The following is a 19,007-nucleotide window of genomic DNA, read 5'->3' as shown; positions in this document are numbered from 1 at the left end:
CACGGCATTTTATTTAAAAACAAAACTGACGATACATTTTACATTTTTTTAGTTAATAAGTGAATGTGTGTTTCACCATCTCCTTGTATTTGTCCTTCTCGGGCTTCTGATTCCATTTATCTAAGATGTCATTTCTAAAAAATTTTGAAACTATATTACTATAGGTATGTTAATTTAAAAATAAACTATGCACTGAATTAAGGCAGTCGATATGAAAATAGGCGGATCTCAGCCAAGACTGTATATTAACTGGTGGCGCGTAGTTCCTAGCACATCATCCAAAGTGGTAAAGGTTTCCTTCTTACCAGGATCAAACAGGAAACGGGTGGACACGGGGCTCCTCAGAGCGCAAACGGGTCGTATGCTACAAGGCACCACGAAAGTCGAAAACCATAGATTTTGAATTTATGGACAAGGCATAAGTCTCATCTCTCTCTTGCACTTCGGTTTAACTTAAAAATACAAGGAAAATAATGTCCGGTCATTATGCAGCTGATAAATGTGACCTATCGTAAAAAACCATTTGTTTAAAAAATTACCTCAGGTTTGAAAAAGCGGTCGGCACTTCTTTGGGTTGCCCCGCGAGTGAACATTGTCTCTCGTTTGACGGTGGGGGTGGCGCCGGCTTACGAAGCGGATACAGGAAATCTAGTTTTACCACACACCTACAAAACGTAATAAATGAATAATAAAGAACATCACACCAATGTAGTAATGTATAAGTTAGTAAGGAAGAACTGGTTCTTAAATAATATCCTTCATTCTTTCTGCAAAATCAAGCTATAGATCTTTCGAACTATAAATAGTAGCAGAAACTTGAACCCGGTATGGCTTTGGTTTTGTAGCAGGAGCGATGTATCGGCTCGACCGCCACAAAAGGGAAGATCTTAAGCCGGCTAAGCTACGCAACGTGTAGGTATATGCCCGGGAAAAAGCGATCCCGACGATGTTGTTGAACCGGAGGTTGCATTTAGCTTCAATCCGTGGAAATTTAGATACTCTGAGCTACTATTGGCTGAGCGAGTCACCTTCTCCATTGTAGGTAATACCCTGTACCTAAAGATTGTTGGTGTGTGTCGTTAGAGATAAGAGATGCCGCCACAGTTTGTATGAACAGTGGGTCTCTCTGCAGGTAACTGTACCTACAAATCAGAATTTAATTGAAACTTACTTTTCATTTAGAATATGAAGATCGGGTATTGGCACGGAACTCATACATTTGTACTAAAAAATAATGTAAATTTTTATTAGAATTTCCATTGTCCAAGTTGGAATCAAGAATCGTTGCTTTTAAATTTACACAGTGATGTTCGTCATTTGGCCAGAAGATTTAATAGAAGAATTGGTCCGATTTCTCTAAAATTACTACCTAAGTCTGAAGCATAAGCCACCGTTACGATTAAAATGAAATTATGGGTGTAAAATTGCTCTTATTACTTTTGCAGTAGGTAGGTAAGCTACATTAACTGCGGGTGTTATAATATGTATATAGGCTATGTAAGTCCACCTCGGGCAGATCTGGCAGGCCGTTACTTCTGTCTGATTTTACATGAAGTTTATAAACTTACTACAAATAAATTATTTCTAAATCTTCCGCTATTGTTTAGCAACATCCGCATATTTAATATTGTTTTCAAATTAATACAATTCAATTTTATTCTCAGAATAATAACATTATCTATGTCATTATTCTGAGCCGAAGCTAAAACTTGACAATCAGAATTATCAATTTTGATATTCTCTAACTCGGTTCTTTACCCTGCACACGCCCCTTTATATAATATTGTCCAATGATTTTTTTCAAAATCAATTTAGTGGTGAACTTGATATAGGTATATGTACAATATTTTTAATTCATACGTACATAAGTACATGTACAAATCATTGAAGAAAATTTACTCGGTAATTTTTGTAGGTACTGTATTTTATTCTACTTATTTAGTTCCTCTTTTTTATGAAACTTATAACACGAATTAATCAAATAGGAAACTCTAAATAGATGCCTGTCCATGCCATGCTAATGCCTCCCGTAACGTTACAAAAAAATCTTGTTTTTTGTCAACGTCAATGTCGAGTTGAATTGTCATTGAATAAAAATTTGATTCTCGTTGAATTTAATTCAACACAGATTGTACTTGAACTTATATTTTTCAGTGAAATCTGAATCCAAACAACTATTCGTTTACATTTAGATTTAAAAATAAACATGGGCAAGCAAATACCACCGCTACGGGACGTTTCCCCAGTCCTCCAAGCCGTTAGAAATTTTCTTTTAGGAGTCAGTACTTTGTTTTGATTTTTATTATGTAATGTAACCTATGGATGGAAATTAAATAATATTGTTTTATCTCGTAGAGAAAACATACAAATGCTTTGAGGTTCGAGCCTTTGCTGGCCGACAGGACTCAGCCGCCTCCTAAGCTGCCTGACGGGGTGGCGCATAAGTAAGTAAACAATGTGCCAAATTATAAACCTTCCACTTCACTCCCTTTGGAATTTCCTGAAATACTGGACAATACTCTTGCTCAACGAAACCCTTTCAATGCTTTTAGCTTTTATAAATTACTGCTATTTATAGTACACCTACTGATTCTTCTTCATTTTTATTTTGCCAGTTGACAGAAGTTTCTTTTCTGAAACTAACAAAATATTATCACTGTCGTGTAATTGCATCCAAAATCTATTTCTAAAACACCCAATCACATATGCCATATGATTGCACATGATTACCTTGCACCTCCCTGAGAGGCTTTCAAAAATGTTTTCATATAGAAGCAAACAAGTAACTAAAAAACGTTAAAGATTTTAAACTGCATAAACCTAAGCCGGACTTTCTACACACAACCTTAATAGGTTATATTAATATATGTGATGGGTAATTACAGACATGCTCAGAACTATTATTATACAAGAGATGCAAGAAGGACAGTAGCTCCACCTCTAGATGTGACTAAGCAGCTCATTGAAGCCAGCTCAGATAAAGGGTATGTATTTTCATAGAGTTATTAAATTTGTAAAAAATATTTATTTTCTATATTTTTGGCATTCCTTTTGGTTTGGCGTTGTTTTATAATTACAAATATTTTTGTGAAGCTAAATCTTCCTGCAAATTTTCCTCCTTAAAATTCACCTATGTGTTTCAAAGATTAGTCTATTATTAGTAATTAAATTATTCAAGATTAACAAATAAATTATTCTAGTTGATTAAGTGTAATTTGTGACAAAATGAATGCACTTTGCCATGTATAATATTATTAGTGAAACCCTTTATATGACAACAATCACAAGGCAAATATGTAATGTACAAAAATCTAATTTCATAATACTGGTTTTCAGGGCTCCCAAAGAAGCAGTGAATGTACGACCTACCCCTGGGAGGGTATACCTGTGGGATAAGCACTATGACTAGATTTATGATTTGTTAAGTTAAATATATAGATCAATGATATGAATTATATTATGTATTTCAAATTACAATAGTGCAATTTCTTTGATTTCTCTGAAATAGTTATTTTTAAAGGTTAAAAATAAGTAGATCAACAGTTGTTTGAGCAAATAACAGTTGTTTTTATTACCCCTATGGCCTTGTCTTTTAAAAATTAATTACTATTTTCTGCATAAATGAACAAAAAAACTGCCTGATATAAGTACAATACATCATTAAGAGGCAAAATGCTTGTCACACTTGAGTATTTTGTTCTGATCATGAACCTTATTTGACAATTTTTTTATACCTTTTAATTTCTACATAACTAATTGTTAAAACTTGTTCAATATTTTTTTTCACAGATGATAATTTGTAATGAAACACCTTACCGGCTACAGAGCCATAAAATGAAACTCAACTTATTCAATAATTCATTTTATTTATCAAAAACAGCATGTATACCAACCACTACATAATTACAAAATAAAAAAAAACAAGGGAGATACTTTTAATTTACCCTTTGTACCTATGGTTTTCAACACCTTTACCAGAATCATACAACCACATACAACCCAAACATGAACACAAACTTAAGGGGGCGCACTGCTCTTGAACCTCAATTCATATTTTTTATATGTTAATTTGAATCCTATTAGTCCAAGAGCCCGTGAACGCCAGACATACCTTATTTTGTAAAAGCTGAAAGTTTCTGTTTAATATGCCTCTAGTACAAGTAGGAACGATCCCCACCTGTATTTTACTTGATCTTGATACTAGAAAAATAATTTATTTTTCAGACATTTATATACATGTTTAGTTTTAATTTATTGATATTAAAGCTAAATTTTTTGATATTTAAATAAATATCAAAAAATTGAGCTTTACAAATTAATGAATTTCAGGTTGAAAAAAGTATACCTTTATTACCTGCTACCTGCCAAAGCAACCACTGCCTGAGTACCATAGGTGGGGATCGTTCCTACCTGTACTAGAGGCATATTTACAGAAACTTTCAGCTTTTACAAAATAAGGTATGTCTGGCGTTCACGGGCTCTTGCTCTATATCTGCTGTGAGCTGTGACGATATTGTTTGATGGTCTAAATTTTATATAAGTATTTGAAGAATACACCAATTTTCTATTTTTCAAATTCATTTCCAAAATACGCTGGCGTCCTAAGTTTAGTATGCATATTCAAAACTACATATACAAATTCATTTTGCTTCATACATGTCTAAGGATTACTTGGTTCACAGATCTTTGAATATTAATTACGCAAAAATCGTCAAATTTAACAAATTTTAGTAGGCTTAAAATTAATCAAACTATTCACATCACGTACGTCAAAACTTAGAGAATTGTTATAGCACATACCGTTTTCCAATTAAAATATTACCCTATTCTGTAACGCTTACAAAGACAACATTAGCCTTAATCTTTAATCATTATGATTTTACTTATTATAGCCCCTTTACAATTTTTGTTTCTTATGTTGTTCATACTTACGTTTTTTATATTCTAATTATAGTTTTAACACACCTACCTACATCCATAGATATTATATTCCAACACGGCAAGTTCTCACCCCACATCCTTCTAACCTTTATAGTACTTTATATACAGAATGATTTTGATAAATTTTACCATACCATCCCGCTATTTGTATGGCAACAGTTATTTCTAATGTAAAGATTTCACAAAGACTTAGAAACTTATGATCATTTTTATTTGATGTATCTCTCTTATTTCATTTGGTTTGCAAAACGAGAAAATAACAAATAAATAAAAGCAAAAAAAGACCAACCTAATCACTAGAATCTGTAGTGTCATCAGGCGTCCTGATATGCATCAAGGAGAAATTCCCAAAAGTGAATGTTCTATTCCTAGGAGGTCTCCGAGACCTGCAGCGAAACCTTTGTCATTTGTCGTCTCCATCCACCTGTTTTCTGAACTGCATGGCGTCGCCATAAGCTTTTTTAACCGCCTTCCTGTCTGTGGGTTTCCGAGATTCTATGAGTTTTGCCTGGTCTACGCTCTTGTCTATGCCTAAGAGCTCGAGTTTATTCGGAGGCAGCCACTGCCAAGTTCTTTTGACGTCGAAGAAGAGAACCAAGTAGAGGATGGGTTCGTGGGAATGATTCTTCTTAAGGTTGAGTACGTCTTGCGGAGGGACAGGCAGTGGAACACCGTTGTACACGAAGCCTTTTGGTATTTTCGGATCGATGATTAGTGCTGGGTACCATGGGTACCCTCTGAAATGGAAACGTTACAGTTAGATATGCGAAACTAGTATGATTTCGTTGTACGCTAGTTATTCAACCAATGTGCTTCCGTTTTTGTGAAAGTTCTCCGAAACTCCGAATGATGCGACATCATTTTTATCGGGAGATCCGATAGGATTTTTCATAGTTTAACGATTCGTCGATAAAGTGGGAGTCCATCCATGCATGGTTCAACGATGAGAAGGCTTATTGCCCAACATCCCGATGACAAAAAATTATGCCGTGAACCTGTAGTCCTAGTATAAGCGACTCTCGTGAACAGTTTGACTCAACTACCTGGTGTCAGAGCTAATACCGTCCGTTTTACTTAAATGTGCGTACAGTCTGAAATAAATAACTTCATTTAATTTCGATACGGACCTGCACTTGGCCCACACGAGTTGCAAGGGCTCGAGATGGAGTTCCGGCGAGTTCTTCACCGGCGTCTTACACGACGAACGAGTGCCGCGACCCTATAGACAGTATGATAATATATCGGAAACATCTATATGGGGGATTCCAGATCTTATGGTAAACTTTGTCAGTCATTTTGTTCGGCGGAATGTTAAATGAGTATTACGAGCAAGAAAAATATTGCCAAATCTTTTTGGACCATTGCTTACATTTTGAAAGGGAGACCTCACTGTAGCTGATTTTTGTTTTATCGCCTTGCGAGAAGAAATACTTTAAACAGAATTTGGAAGACCGCCATTAGCTAACAAATGGATCTACTGTCCAACATTGAATATTTGTTCCATAAATTTTCATAATATTTCCGATAATTTTATTTCCACACTTGAAAGAAAATATTATCATTAATTTATATGTTTCATTGTTACGCACTGCGATGAAGTGGTTGATGTTTAACAAGTAACCCTGTATATTAATTAAGTTTAATCTCACACAAATCAACACGGAATAGTTCTTAAATTTTTACACGTGTGCTTTCTGGGAAGTTGACACTCGGGAGCTGGGACATTCAAGCAAATGGACGTAAGAAACCTACTGGACATCCGAGAGGAGGGAATAGAACCTGTAATTAGCGCACCTTGCGTGGGGAGCTGTCGGCGAGGTCCTGCCGGCGGGTGCGGCGGCGCTCGGGGCCGCTGCCGCCCGACACCGTGGACTCCAGCGTCTCGTTGTAACTCGACCTGCGATATTTTATACATTTCCAAACTTGGCTTCATGTCAATGTCACGCTTAATTAGCTAAGGTCGACATTTGTTTGTTCTCGGGAATTCGTGTACTGTCTTTCCGGTGGATCAGTGATATTAAACAAAAATAGTCTTAGTCTCTAGAAATTGCGGTAATTCGCAATCCCAAGAGGAAATGCAGCCTGTAAACTTTGAGCTTGTGATGGGTCACGCCTATCTTATAGGTATAGTTGAATGTGGATTGATTTTTCTTTTCTTTGGCGAAACATGTTTTAACTTCTTAACCACATTCACACTAAAAATAAAGGAAAATATTTGTATTATTGTTGTGTATGTTTCTAACGAATAAACTCAAAACCATTGGATTGATTGTCACGAAATTTGGCACAGATATCTTCAGAAGTGACATAGGCCATTTTTTTTCTGGAATTTCCCAAGGGAGCGAAGCCCCGCGCAAATGCTAGTATGTGATATAAATAGTTACCCGTCGGAGGTGGAGAGATCGCAGGAGTGGTCTGACGCGTTGTCTTCATCGTAGTGTGTGCAGGACGAACACGACTGAGACCACACCGAGCTGCTGCTGGACGATCTGAACGGAGGGGAAACTAATGAAGTGAGAAGTGAAGTTTCTGAAAAAGTGGCTGGTCCGATTACCTCATAAAATAGACACTGTCTTATCTATTTTACTAATAAAAGCCCAATTTGTATAGCCTATAGCGATTTGAAATTGCACCTACAAAAATCCGTTAATTTCCATGAATGCGGAAATTGCAGGAAATCTTAAATCTCTAAAAAGACCCAAGTAGAAAGATATAGCCTCAGCCTTTTTCATCGCGCGAAAAACTATAGCTGTCCCGTTTCACGACACAATAAAAAGCGAAACAACATTCGTTTTTCGCGAGATAAAAACGGCATCGCGCGTCTCTTACTGCGGGGGTTGGCATCCTTTTATATAAGTTACATGGTTGTACTGGTAAAGGGTCAGGTCAAATGTACCCGAAACCGCCGAGTTTGCATGAAGAGAGTTATCAATGTGGATGAAGCGAAGGAAGTATGCATAGATCGTGGCAAGTGGAAAGAGGTAATCTCTACCTACCCCCCTCCGGGAAAGAGGCGTCATTTTATGTATGTTTGTACGTGTGAGTACCTTGATAACGCGAGGTCGCTGTCGGAGCCCACTTCCCCGGGCGGGCCGCGGTACTGCAGGAACGACGCCGGCACTGGAGTAGACGCCGGCTTGCCCGCGGAGTTCCTGGGACATTAATATATCATCACGGCGTCTGGGGCGAAGCTCTAGTGAGCTTGGCTGTGACACCGAAGGTTTCGAATCCCGACGAGGGCATGATGACAAACGAATTTTCTCTGATTGGCCTGGGTCTTGGATGGTTATCTACATAAGTATTTCTATAGTATTTTAAAATATAGTATCGTTGGGTTAGTATCTATTACTTCTAGGCTAACTCAATCTGTGTGATCTGTCCTGTATATGGTCACACATCCAGTTGTCTTGAATGTGCAGGTTTCTTCACGATGTTTTCCCTCACCATAAGAGCATCGGTTAGTATTTAAACATAACTTCTAAAATAGGCATTGGTACATGGCCGAAGTGGGATTTGAACTTGTACAACGTGCGTTTTTTTGTTTTGGTACCATTGAACCACTGACTCTAACTTTAGAATTTAGCCCGTAATGCCTCACCTGTGCCGCACCAATACAATTAAGAATAGGACCACTCCCATCTCTTTACCATGGATGTCGTAAAAGGCGACTAAGGGATAGGCTTACAAACTTGGGATTCTTTTTTAGGCGATGGGCTAGCAACCTGTCACTATTTGAACCTCAATTCTATCATTAAGCCAAATAGCTGAACGTGGCCATTCAGTCTTTTCAAGACTGTTGACTCTGTCTACCCCGCAAGGGATATAGACGTGACCATATGTATGTATGCCTCACCTGAACAGGTCCGGCGAGGAGGCGGCCTTGCCCTTGTCGTGCTTGCGCGGGCGGCCGCGGCCCTTCTTCTTGGGGGACTCCGCGGGCAGCCCGAGGCTCGCCGACAGCGTCGGCAGGGTTGCTACACAAATATATTACATTGAAAATGAAACATTATAATTTTATTATTTTAGACGATTACTGTAAGTATTGGAATAATATACTTATTAATCAATATTGCCTTATTAAAAATTTCCGGTTGGAAACATCAGTGTGTAATTAGCATTACAAGAATCAGGTTAGGTAAAAACAGTGGAGCGTTTGGCGTAAAATAAAAGCTGAGAGAATCTTGATAAAGATGCTGTTTTTGAAATCTGCCTGAAAGAATTTATTTAATATACCGTCAGATCCGAAACTTTTCGGCGGAGTAGCGAGTGTAGATGGCGACACTAGCAAAGTCGGCTTTCTGAGACCTCCCATCAGACCGAGACCTGTTTACAACAAAAATTTTTATTTCTACAGCATATAGTTAAATTTGTTAATATTACATAAAAATTTAATACTTCAGCAGACAAAAAATAAAATTGTGCCATTTTTATACGTTTACAAATAACGAAATTCCTAATTCTCTGCTTTACATTTAATAGTTTTCCCAAAATTCACAGCTTAAAAAAATCTTAGCGGTTTAGACCAGTTTTCGAAATATTACAGTACAAGGGATACATACGTGATAAAATGCATGAAAATTACAGATTTAAGGACAATTTAACAAACTGGGCGTTCATAAGTTTTGCATAAAAGAATGGAACTTATGTTCATAATAACTTACTGGTAGTAGATTCACTCTTGACTGGCGACTTCTCCGGCGTGGACAGTTTGTGTGTTCTCTCCACACTCTTGCGCGGCGCCACGGGCGTCTCTGAACCGGATGTCGGAGTTTCTGGAATGAATGAAAAACATTTAACAAAGTAATTTAAAAAAATGACACACATGTTTATCTAGGATATTCATCTAATGTACATATAATCATGTCTTTATCATTTGCGAGGTAGACAGAGCTAACTAACAGTCTTGAAAAAACTGAAAGGCCACGTTCAGCAGGATGAAAGCGAGATATCTTACGGAGATGACGATTGAGAACTACAAAATACTTAAATTATCCAAGCACGGATCACTTGGGCTTGTAGTTTGTTTTCCGAACATATAACGTCACGCGATCTGAATTGACATAAAGTGCTGTTTTCGCTGCAATGTTAAATAAATTACATTTTTGACGTTTTTAAATACTCCAAAAGATTTATTTCATTAAAATATTATTTTTATGGATATATCTTACATATAAATAAATAAAGATTATTTTCAAACACAATCTGAAAATTTGTCCGGTGCCCTATTCCCCTTAGTCGTCTTTATCGTTACCGTCATGCGGCCGCCGGGCCGTGCTGTGCGCGATCCGCCCGCGACCGCGCCGCCCGCGCCCGCGCCCCCGCCCGCGCCCGCGCCGCCAGCTGCGGCCCGCGGCGCCCGCCGGAGATTCGTCTCGCTGCTACACACGGACATATCATGATTATTTAGTAACAAGGGTGTCGTAAAAGGCTGCCAAGGCACACACATTTCAAAAGTTCAAACTTTCATGTTTGTCTGTTAACAAAGAAAAAACATTGCCAGCTGCTTTTCTTTCTGTGTAGGTCGGAAAATTTAATTGAGCTGTTGACTTGTTCTAATATAGGTACGTATTATAAAGACGTAATACACGTATGCGTGTATTGTATCGTTAGTATACTTAGTAGTAAGTAGCTTTTTTAAACCCATTAAAATACTATCTTCCAGTTGAATAAGTTGAAACTTTTACAAAGTTATACAGAAAGTATATTAATATAAATGTTACCGATTTGTTATCTTCGTCAGAGTCTCGTACACTGGAGCGTCTCCTCTCACTGCGAGCTACCGACACGCCACGCTCGCTCCTAGTATCTGTATCGAGTTATAATAAAAAATATATATAAACTTAATATTTCTAACAGATAAGTGTAGTAGAGTTTTATTATACAATCGCCAACTGCAGAGAAATATAACGTCCTGTTCATGGCCCTCCCATCCTTATAGTTTGTAAAAGGATAGGAGGGCAAGGTTTCTTAACAGGCGACTGTACTCGTACATATAAGCTTTTTGTGAACAGTCTCTCAAAAAAGGCTTTACAAAGTTGAGAAGGTCAGATAATAACAGTGTTGCAACTCTGACTGCACTCCAGATTAGACACATTGTTAATGTGCGTTTGTCTTTGTTTGTGAGTCACAATATTTTGCCTAAGAGTATCAGTTAGAATTCAACTTAATAATAATCATGATAATCATTCGAAAATCCGTCTCACTTACGAGTTAGTCTACTCCCAAAAGAATAAATATAAATAAATTCATACGGGACCCAAACTTCACAGATTTGAGCGAGCAACAAATAGCTACTACAAAACTCACCTGCAGTTCTATCACTATCACTGCTACTCCTTCGACTTCTGCTGGCTCTGCTCCTTACATCAAGACTCCTTCTCCGTTCCATTCGCTCGACACGCTCCGCTCGCTCACTGCGCTCCGATCTCTCACTTCGGTCCGCTCGCTCGTTGCGCTCCGCTCGCTCATTACGCTCCGCTCGCTCATTCCGTTCTGCTCGCTCGTTTCGTTCAGGACTAGAACTAGCGGAGCCCACGCCCGCTATATCTGAAAGTCCCGCCTCGCGAACGTCTCTGCGCGCTTGACGGAATATTGGCAGACATTGCTCGCGCATTTTTATACCCGCCCTGTGAGCAAAAGATGTTTTTTAAATAACCGTTCTATAGTCATGGTAACCGATAACTAGCAAGTCGGCTGCCTTATGTTTATTGAAATAATTTGTTTTTAAATATAATCGACTCATAAACTTTATGATCATGTCGTCGGTTCGACACGGATATAATATGCCCAGAACCATAGATAATAATATATTGTGAAAATGAATACAATAACTTTAATGCGTAAAATAAAAAAAAGACAAAATTCTTTACGGTCACTCACTTGTAAAACACGGTGTCCTTGTTGTTGTATGTGAGACAGTTGTCTATCATGAGTTTGAAGTCTGCCTCTACATCGTCTATGGTCTTGTAAGCCCCTCGGTCGAGTTTCTTGCCCATAGTACTTAAGTCCATCGGGTGTTTCACTATGGTACTGTAGTCTGGTACCTGAAGGATCAATAGATTTCGGAGATTATTTAAAGAAGAATGTGGAAATAACATACATACAAGTACATATATGCATATGCACACACATATTATAAATATCTTTTAGATTTTTCTGGTTTCAATCCCTGATAAAGATTAAAATAAATATACATGCAAAATTCAGGTTCCTACCCCTTACCCCGCAAGGGATATATTTATGTTTGTAAACCTAAAGGTTTCCAAATGGTGATGGCTTCCAGAAGTTTGCATTTAGCATTAATGGTGTAGCCAACATTCAATAATGGACGAGTGAGAATAATTTAAATTCATCAGTTGCCTCCACATTCATCGTTTGGAAATATTAGCCCATTGTGAAAAAAAAAACAATTAAAAAAACATATTTGATCAAGAGACGAAAATTATTACAATTTGACACTTCTTGTCAACCCATTATAAAAAAAAAAAACAATTAAAAAAAAAAACATATTCAATCAAGAGAACGAAAAGGAACACAATTGGACACGTTACGAGTACCTCCTGCAGATCCACCGGCTCGGTGAAGATGTCGCTGGCGTCGCGGCGGCGCAGCGCGCGCAGCAGCTGGTGCAGCGCGGCGCGCGCGGGCCGCAGCGAGTGCAGCACGCAGCGCTCCCACACGCGCGTGTACTCCGCCTTCAGCCGCTCGCGCTTGCGGACCAGCTCGCACAGCAACCTGGGGAGGGGTATAACGAGGACTTGTATTGTAAAAGTTTAGAGGTTACTACTTACTTCTTCTTAAATCTATACCAATATTATAAAGCTGAAGTGTTTGTTTGTTTGAACGCGCTTATCTCAGGAAGTAGTGGTTCGATTTGAAAAAAAATTCTGCTTTGAATAGCCCATTTATCGAGGAAGGCATTAGTCTATATAACATCACGCTGCAACTATAAGAAGTAAAGAAATAATGGAATATGTAAAAAAACGGGGAAAAAACAAAAATGTGTTTACCTTGCTCTCTCTAAATCCTGCCGTATCCTTTGCCAGTACTTCAGTTGGTTGCAGAGCTCCCGGACGTTCACAGTGCCGTCTGGGATGCCTCGGGTACCTGTGGGGCAAGGAGATGACTTATAAGCCATTTTTATCGAACAAAATTTATTTCGAAATGGCCTGGGTCTTTGATGTTATATAGAACTATTTACTATAAAATGTAGTATCGTTGAATTAGTATCGCTTGACACAAGTTTCGAACTTACTTCGAGGCTTACTCAATCTGTGTAATTTGTTTCAGAAAAAACTCTGTAGGTATGTTCGAGGAAAAGTTGCTGGGATGTTAATCAACCGACACTAGTTTGACAGAGAAGGTAAATGATCTTAATTCCGCTCATAAAGTTTAAATTCCAACAACGGTATGAAATTAAGCATTATCTAAAATAAGCTATCTATCTATCTTTTAGTCTCTTCATGAGTTGCGACTGGCAAATTTGACTTTAAACATCCGTTCCGATCATTAACCTATAAGAAACTAGGCCAAATCTTACCCTTGCGACCTCGCTTGTACATCTATATATCACGTAGAAAAAGCTAGACCAAATCTAACTCTAGTAACACCAAACTTACCATGATGGCTGGTCAAACTCTGCAACCGTCTCAACAACGGTACCCCATTACGACTGTGCCTCTTCAGAGTCCAGTAAGGTAACAGTCTTTTCATGAGTTGCGCCCGCGCGGTTGGCGGCCCTGGCGCGAGTCGAGCCACTTCCGACACCCGTTCCGCTGGCAAGGTTGGCACTAACACAACAGGGGACCATGTGCGTTTTAGTGCTAGGACTCGTCGGGCCTAAAATGAAGACAACATTTTATAATTTAATTATCTCATCTTTTATATTGTGTTGACACATGTGATTATTATTGGTTTGGGTTGACAATGCTCTTTAGACTGTTTTTGAATGACACTAATGTAATTTTAATACAATATGGCGGAAATTAAATTACAAGATGAGGAAACTTTTCTATTTGTGAATATTACTTGGGTATTAAATTAAAAACATTTGCTTAAAAGTTCTTAGAAAATGTAATTTTAATGCAAAAAACACGTCACTTTTTATTTAAAATGGGTGACGTTAAAAGCTTAGTCGAGTTCGTGACATGAAATGGATTTAATTCTTTTGTGAATAGTCATTGACAGTTTGTTGATTTGCTTACCTGTATTATTTTCTCTCTGCCTTTTTGTCTAATAGCTGTCAAGTCTACTGATTTCGAATCCCCTTCAGAGTCTAGAGCTCTTCGTTCCTATAAAATAAATTAATTAAAATTTCCCACAATTCACGCGCTTAGCAGATATTTAGAGATAGCTGCATTTGTATTAACTAAAGTTATAAATCGCATTGTTCACTAAAGCCGATAAATTAAGTTCGCAAAGAAGGTAAGACTTGAGAAGTGAACATTGTGAGCAAACCTATACAGGTAAATGGAAGTGTAACCTATAATCCAAGCTGGGTTAGGTTTCCCCAACCCACTGACGTGACCTGACTGTCACACTGGTGTGTGAGACTCAGAAATCAGAACCAACCCGGGCTCCTCCCTGGAGAGATTAGGATATTACCAGGTTTAACACCCGGATGAACTCACCTAATCCAGGATTATGATCGTAAAAGCGCACCCCGGGCTTCTCTCTGAAGAGGATAGGATACATACATAAAATCTCGCCTCCTTCCCGGAGGGGTAGGCAGAGACTACCTCTTTCCACTTGCCACGATCTCTGCATACTTCCTTCGCTTCATCCACATTCATAACTCTCTTCATGCAAACTCGGCGGTTTCGGGTACTCTTGACCTGACCCTTTACCAGGACGTCCTTAATTTGATGAAGATACGTTCGTCTAGACCTTCCCACTCCGACCTTTCCCTCCACACTCTCTTTGTGTATCTGCTAAGTCAACCTGCTTTCATTCATCCTCTCCACATGACCAAACCATCTTAACATACCCTTTTCTATTCCTGTAACTACATCTTCTTTCACGTCACAAAAAGAATAGGATATAATCAGGATTTACGCCAGGAGATGATTCCTAGCGATAGATAATCTTTTCTATGGTGAAATAAGCAATGCCTTGCCTGCAGTATGTGCGGTGGGGTGTGAGCGTCGCAGTACGCCATCTTGGCGACTTGCACCGGCTGGCTCGGGTCCCGCCCGGAACCTGCCGCCTCCATCTTCATGTACAGCCTGCGATAAATATCACTTTATTTTATTTCATTCGTTGTGGAAATTAAACTTCTTTTGAAACTTAAGTTTGCCAGTGTTGAGTTTCAGAAATGTTTCGGTTAAGTCGACAAACTACAGAGCGTGTCAACCCGCGTAGAAAAAAATATCACGTTGATTTCCGAGCTCGTGGATACATATTTCGAGAAATCCTCTCTTTGTGCGCCCCTAGACCACATAAGGAACCTACATGTCAAATCTAGACCTAGCAGTTTGGGTTGAGGTAGAAGATTTTTCAAGCAGTAGACTTCGTGCAGAGTACTGCGACTTTAAAGGAAGCATCAGCAATTTCCGACGGTGCAGAATAGTGCAACTTACCGCTGAATGAAAACTCAATAAAATTAAAAACCTTATTGCAAGTTCACTGAACTTAAAATCCAAAAAACAAAATGTATCGTGCAATTATGCCTATAATAGCGCAGTTCAGTTCGCAGATAGATTTTTTAAAATTTCGCGCCAAACAAAAATTCGACAATGCGCTGTAACTGAAGTTAATATATGATGTACTGACCCGGCTTGCTGAGCGCATGTGACGTGGAAGGCGGAGTAGCAGCTGGTCTTGTGGCACTGAATGCAGGCCCCCGCTCCCCGCTGCTTGCACACCATGCACTGGAGCTTCCAACGAGCCGCTGGGATCATCTCGATTGAGTCTGCGTAAATAAATAATATATATATATATATACAATCATACATACATGACTCACCAGCTAGACAACCGTTTATCTGTCATAACAAACTAGTTTACTCGTGAACATCTTTTTTTATTCGGTACCACGCGCAACGCGACTATAAACGCCCATAAACGGTCTCGTTGCATCGACGGAAAAATTGTCAACGACCCACTTAGATTAGTACTAAGGAGCCCGAGAGCCCAATTGGCGTTTGGCGTGAGCGTTTGAAACGCTTGCGCACGAAAGCAACCCCGGGTGTAGTCTCCATTTAGATGGGTGACGAAAACCGAGTTAATCCATTGGCAGGTGATCATAACAAAACAAAAGATGTAGTAAGCTAGGTAGAGACCTACCGTCCAAAAGAGAGATGTGATGTATGTATGTAAATTTGCAGTGTGTATAACTTACAATTTAAAAATAATATATGTATTAAACTTGCACATAACATACCATTATTTTATCTCAGACATTTCATCATGTTACAATGATCCGTATTCACTGAGCGACTGAAAACCACATAGTCAAATACAACGCGATAGTTTAAAAATGTGTGTATCTTACCAATGGGCTCCAAGAAGACAGTGTTGGCGAAACGCACTTCTGGGATCCATAGCGCGCAGACCACGTGCGCCCATGTGCCTTGATCTGTTTGTTTAAATGCACCTAGAAAAGAAGAGGAAAAGTTTATCTTCTATGATGAAGAAAGCTTAAATCTATACGTAAATATTACAAAGAGGTAAAGTTTGTAATTTTGATTATTTGTTTGTGTGTAATGGGTTTATCTTAGGAAAAATTGAACCGATCATGAAAATAAATTGTTAAAATAGTAAATTTTCTGCGTGTTTTATAGTCTATCACAGGCGTAATAAAAAGTGAAGAACTTTCTTACCACCAGTGTTGGGACAAAGCACACAGTTGACAAGACGCGATGGCGACTGAAGACAGCGCCGGCAGAGCCATTGACCTTCCGGGATGTATGGGACCTTGAATGAAGGATTGAAATTGCAATCATAGTCTCAATTTACATAGTTTTGAAAAAACATGTTTATAGCACCAATATTGCACAATTTTAGAAAAAAAAGTCAAGTTTATTAATTTGCCTTCAAAAAGTTACATCTGCTATGAATGAAATAATTTTTTTTGTTTTACGCGGTTTATATTCTAATTTAACGAATATGAACCTGTAACCCATACAGCTAATAAAGTTCTCAGTGAAATATTTAGATTAGGATGTTTTATATACCTCACATCTTTATGTTAACAAAAATTTTAAGGATAAAGTACACACCCTCATAAATATAAATACAAATGTAGTAAACATATTTTTTTATTATTGTCATTAATTAGGTACAAAGCAAACAGAGAGGTGGAGGTGGGGGTTTGTTTACATCTGCCACACTGTTAAATAACTTCTGCAGATGTCACCATTATCCTAAGTGATTTAATTGTACATGTTCTTGGTTTCAAATAAATATTATTTCATTTTCTTTAATATAATTTTTAAAAATATTAATATAATACAAACCCCATAACAATCCTGATGCACAGCCAGGTTGCACATGTCACAGAACAGTATGACATTGGTGTTCTGACACTCGCCATCCATGCAAATACAGCACACTGCATCTTCGTCCACTATGGCGGCGGTCTGCTGCCCTGTTTGTGAGGCCTGGAGAAACATTATTTATTATTAAATATAAAACCGTGTTTTGTAACACTCAAAGGCAATTCACAGGTGCTACTTGAATTCTATATATGATCTAAATAAACATGACAAAACAATTAAAGACAAATATAATTTAATTGAAAAAATTATATATTTTTGAGAAATTTTCAGCATAAAATTTAAAACACCTGAAAATAAGATTCCTTCTCCAATCTGTCCATCAACAGCTCCAACGTATCAACGGAAACAACCGGCAGGCCCTGCTTCACTCGCTGCTTGTTGATGAGGGCCAGCCACTCAGTGTCTTCCTCATCAACATCATACTCCACTTCTCCATCAAGCTCTTCTGCTGATTTCTCAATGAACCGAATATAGGCATTGGGACGAGCAGGGGCGTCACATACGCGCTCATTGTAGTCTGGTATAAGCTGTGAATGTGAAATGTAAAAATTCAAATATATTTATTTGCATCAAATTGGGTTAATTTTGGGTGAGTAAACTTATGTGAGCTGGCCCCAGGCCATGAAGCATAGCGGCAGAAGGTGCAATTGGGGCAAAAGTAAGATGGAATAGAGAGCAGAAAGATAAAAGTCCTTTAAACTTTGTTCAAATCAAAATCTTTTATTTGTTATACTTTTTTCCATTTTTTTTTCCTTGCGTTACAAACAAAAGATTACTATAGAAATTGTGAGAATAGAAAAAAAAAACAGTATTGTGTAGATACTATACTGATTTGGAGATGCTTTAATTTTTATTTATTAATTTTACACCAACAATGTATCTTACCTTAAAGCTAGCTTCAGGCAATTTGACATGGGGTTCTCGAATGGGCTCGACAAACGGAATCGGTTTCTCAAGTTCTGCATTCTTCTTTTCCCAATCATCAAGCGACATTATCGCGAGAGGCTGGTCTATGGGTATACGACTGATCTTGCCATCGATCTCAAATTGCACGACTTTCTGCGCTTCAGCGAACGTTAGAGCTTCTTTCGGAGGACTCTGTAGAGCTATATCCCCTGTGGACACTGGCGCTCGTGTTCTGCCGCCCTTTTTTCGATTACTGGCCACAGCTGGCGTCGCCGGTGTGGGATTGTCGTGATCATAATTTACAAGATGATATTGTAAGCCGCACAAACTCTTGTATACTTTATCGCACTTCTCCAAAGGACACTTGTATGGTGGAGGACGATTCTGTCTAAGTTTTTTACAAAATTCTAAAACATCGAAATCCAAACCCATTTTGACTGCTTAATTAGGCATGTTATTTTAGTTGTATGGTAAAGCTAATGAATATTTTTTATTTGATTATAGGCACACAATATAATCAAATCCGTTTCAACGACGTATTTTCATTTTAAATAAATAAGTTTTTAAAAAATATAAATTTTAGTAGTGAAAGGGGAATGGGAAAGACAAGCGGATTCCAGACCCAGAGAAACGTAATTTGACAACTTGACATTGGTTGACAGT

The 19,007-nt window shown here is 38.3% G+C and overlaps 3 protein-coding genes across 3 annotated transcripts; 1 reads left to right on the top strand and 2 right to left on the bottom strand.

The window, feature by feature from the left end:
• Positions 1-2: 2 nt before the first annotated feature.
• LOC132903178 (uncharacterized) lies at positions 3-1,730 on the bottom strand. The gene is made up of 4 exons (XM_060950708.1): positions 1,569-1,730; positions 1,172-1,224; positions 540-665; positions 3-134 (listed from the first exon to the last, which is right to left on the bottom strand). The coding sequence occupies exons 1-4, from the start codon at positions 1,617-1,619 to the stop codon at positions 53-55; spliced, it is 312 nt and encodes a 103-aa protein (XP_060806691.1). The 5' UTR covers positions 1,620-1,730; the 3' UTR covers positions 3-52.
• A 349-nt stretch (positions 1,731-2,079) lies between these two features.
• On the top strand, positions 2,080-3,479 carry LOC106134156 (NADH dehydrogenase [ubiquinone] 1 alpha subcomplex subunit 7). The gene is made up of 4 exons (XM_013334125.2): positions 2,080-2,278; positions 2,356-2,444; positions 2,886-2,984; positions 3,337-3,479. Exons 1-4 carry the CDS (start codon positions 2,207-2,209, stop codon positions 3,407-3,409), a joined length of 333 nt encoding a protein of 110 aa, XP_013189579.1. The 5' UTR covers positions 2,080-2,206; the 3' UTR covers positions 3,410-3,479.
• A 611-nt stretch (positions 3,480-4,090) lies between these two features.
• Positions 4,091-18,964, bottom strand: LOC106134132 (bromodomain-containing protein homolog). The gene is made up of 23 exons (XM_060950655.1): positions 18,324-18,964; positions 17,726-17,965; positions 17,397-17,540; positions 16,761-16,854; positions 16,433-16,534; positions 15,712-15,850; positions 15,056-15,164; positions 14,145-14,231; positions 13,560-13,779; positions 12,951-13,047; positions 12,498-12,675; positions 11,821-11,984; positions 11,248-11,567; positions 10,662-10,747; positions 10,193-10,319; positions 9,603-9,713; positions 9,175-9,264; positions 8,795-8,915; positions 7,989-8,093; positions 7,326-7,430; positions 6,736-6,838; positions 6,069-6,160; positions 4,091-5,678 (listed from the first exon to the last, which is right to left on the bottom strand). The coding sequence occupies exons 1-23, from the start codon at positions 18,774-18,776 to the stop codon at positions 5,345-5,347; spliced, it is 3,621 nt and encodes a 1,206-aa protein (XP_060806638.1). The 5' UTR covers positions 18,777-18,964; the 3' UTR covers positions 4,091-5,344.
• Positions 18,965-19,007: the final 43 nt, after the last annotated feature.

The sequence above is a fragment of the Amyelois transitella genome, chromosome 22 (assembly GCF_032362555.1).
Source record: "Amyelois transitella isolate CPQ chromosome 22, ilAmyTran1.1, whole genome shotgun sequence".
In the NCBI taxonomy this organism is placed as follows: Eukaryota; Metazoa; Arthropoda; class Insecta; order Lepidoptera; family Pyralidae; genus Amyelois; species Amyelois transitella.
Note: the sequence above shows the minus strand (reverse complement) of the source record. Positions and strands in the feature narration are given on the sequence as shown.

Bases quoted from the DNA above. Each gene is read 5' to 3' on its own strand.
- LOC132903178 (XM_060950708.1), bottom strand. From the start codon at position 1,619: ATGCGGATGTTGCTAAACAATAGCGGAAGATTTAGAAATAATTTATTT. The intron at 666-1,171 runs GTAAGTTTCAAT...TACGTTTTGTAG, and splicing joins CTTCATATTCTAAATGAAAA to GTGTGTGGTAAAACTAGATT. The intron at 135-539 runs GTAATTTTTTAA...AAAATTTTTTAG, and splicing joins ACCGCTTTTTCAAACCTGAG to AAATGACATCTTAGATAAAT.
- LOC106134132 (XM_060950655.1), bottom strand. From the start codon at position 18,776: ATGGGTTTGGATTTCGATGTTTTAGAATTTTGTAAAAAACTTAGACAG. The intron at 11,985-12,497 runs GTACTCGTAACG...TTGATCCTTCAG, and splicing joins AGCCGGTGGATCTGCAGGAG to GTACCAGACTACAGTACCAT. The intron at 5,679-6,068 runs GTCCGTATCGAA...TTTCCATTTCAG, and splicing joins CTCGTGTGGGCCAAGTGCAG to AGGGTACCCATGGTACCCAG.
- LOC106134156 (XM_013334125.2), top strand. From the start codon at position 2,207: ATGGGCAAGCAAATACCACCGCTACGGGACGTTTCCCCAGTCCTCCAA. The intron at 2,445-2,885 runs GTAAGTAAACAA...GGGTAATTACAG, and splicing joins CCTGACGGGGTGGCGCATAA to ACATGCTCAGAACTATTATT. The intron at 2,985-3,336 runs GTATGTATTTTC...ACTGGTTTTCAG, and splicing joins GAAGCCAGCTCAGATAAAGG to GGCTCCCAAAGAAGCAGTGA.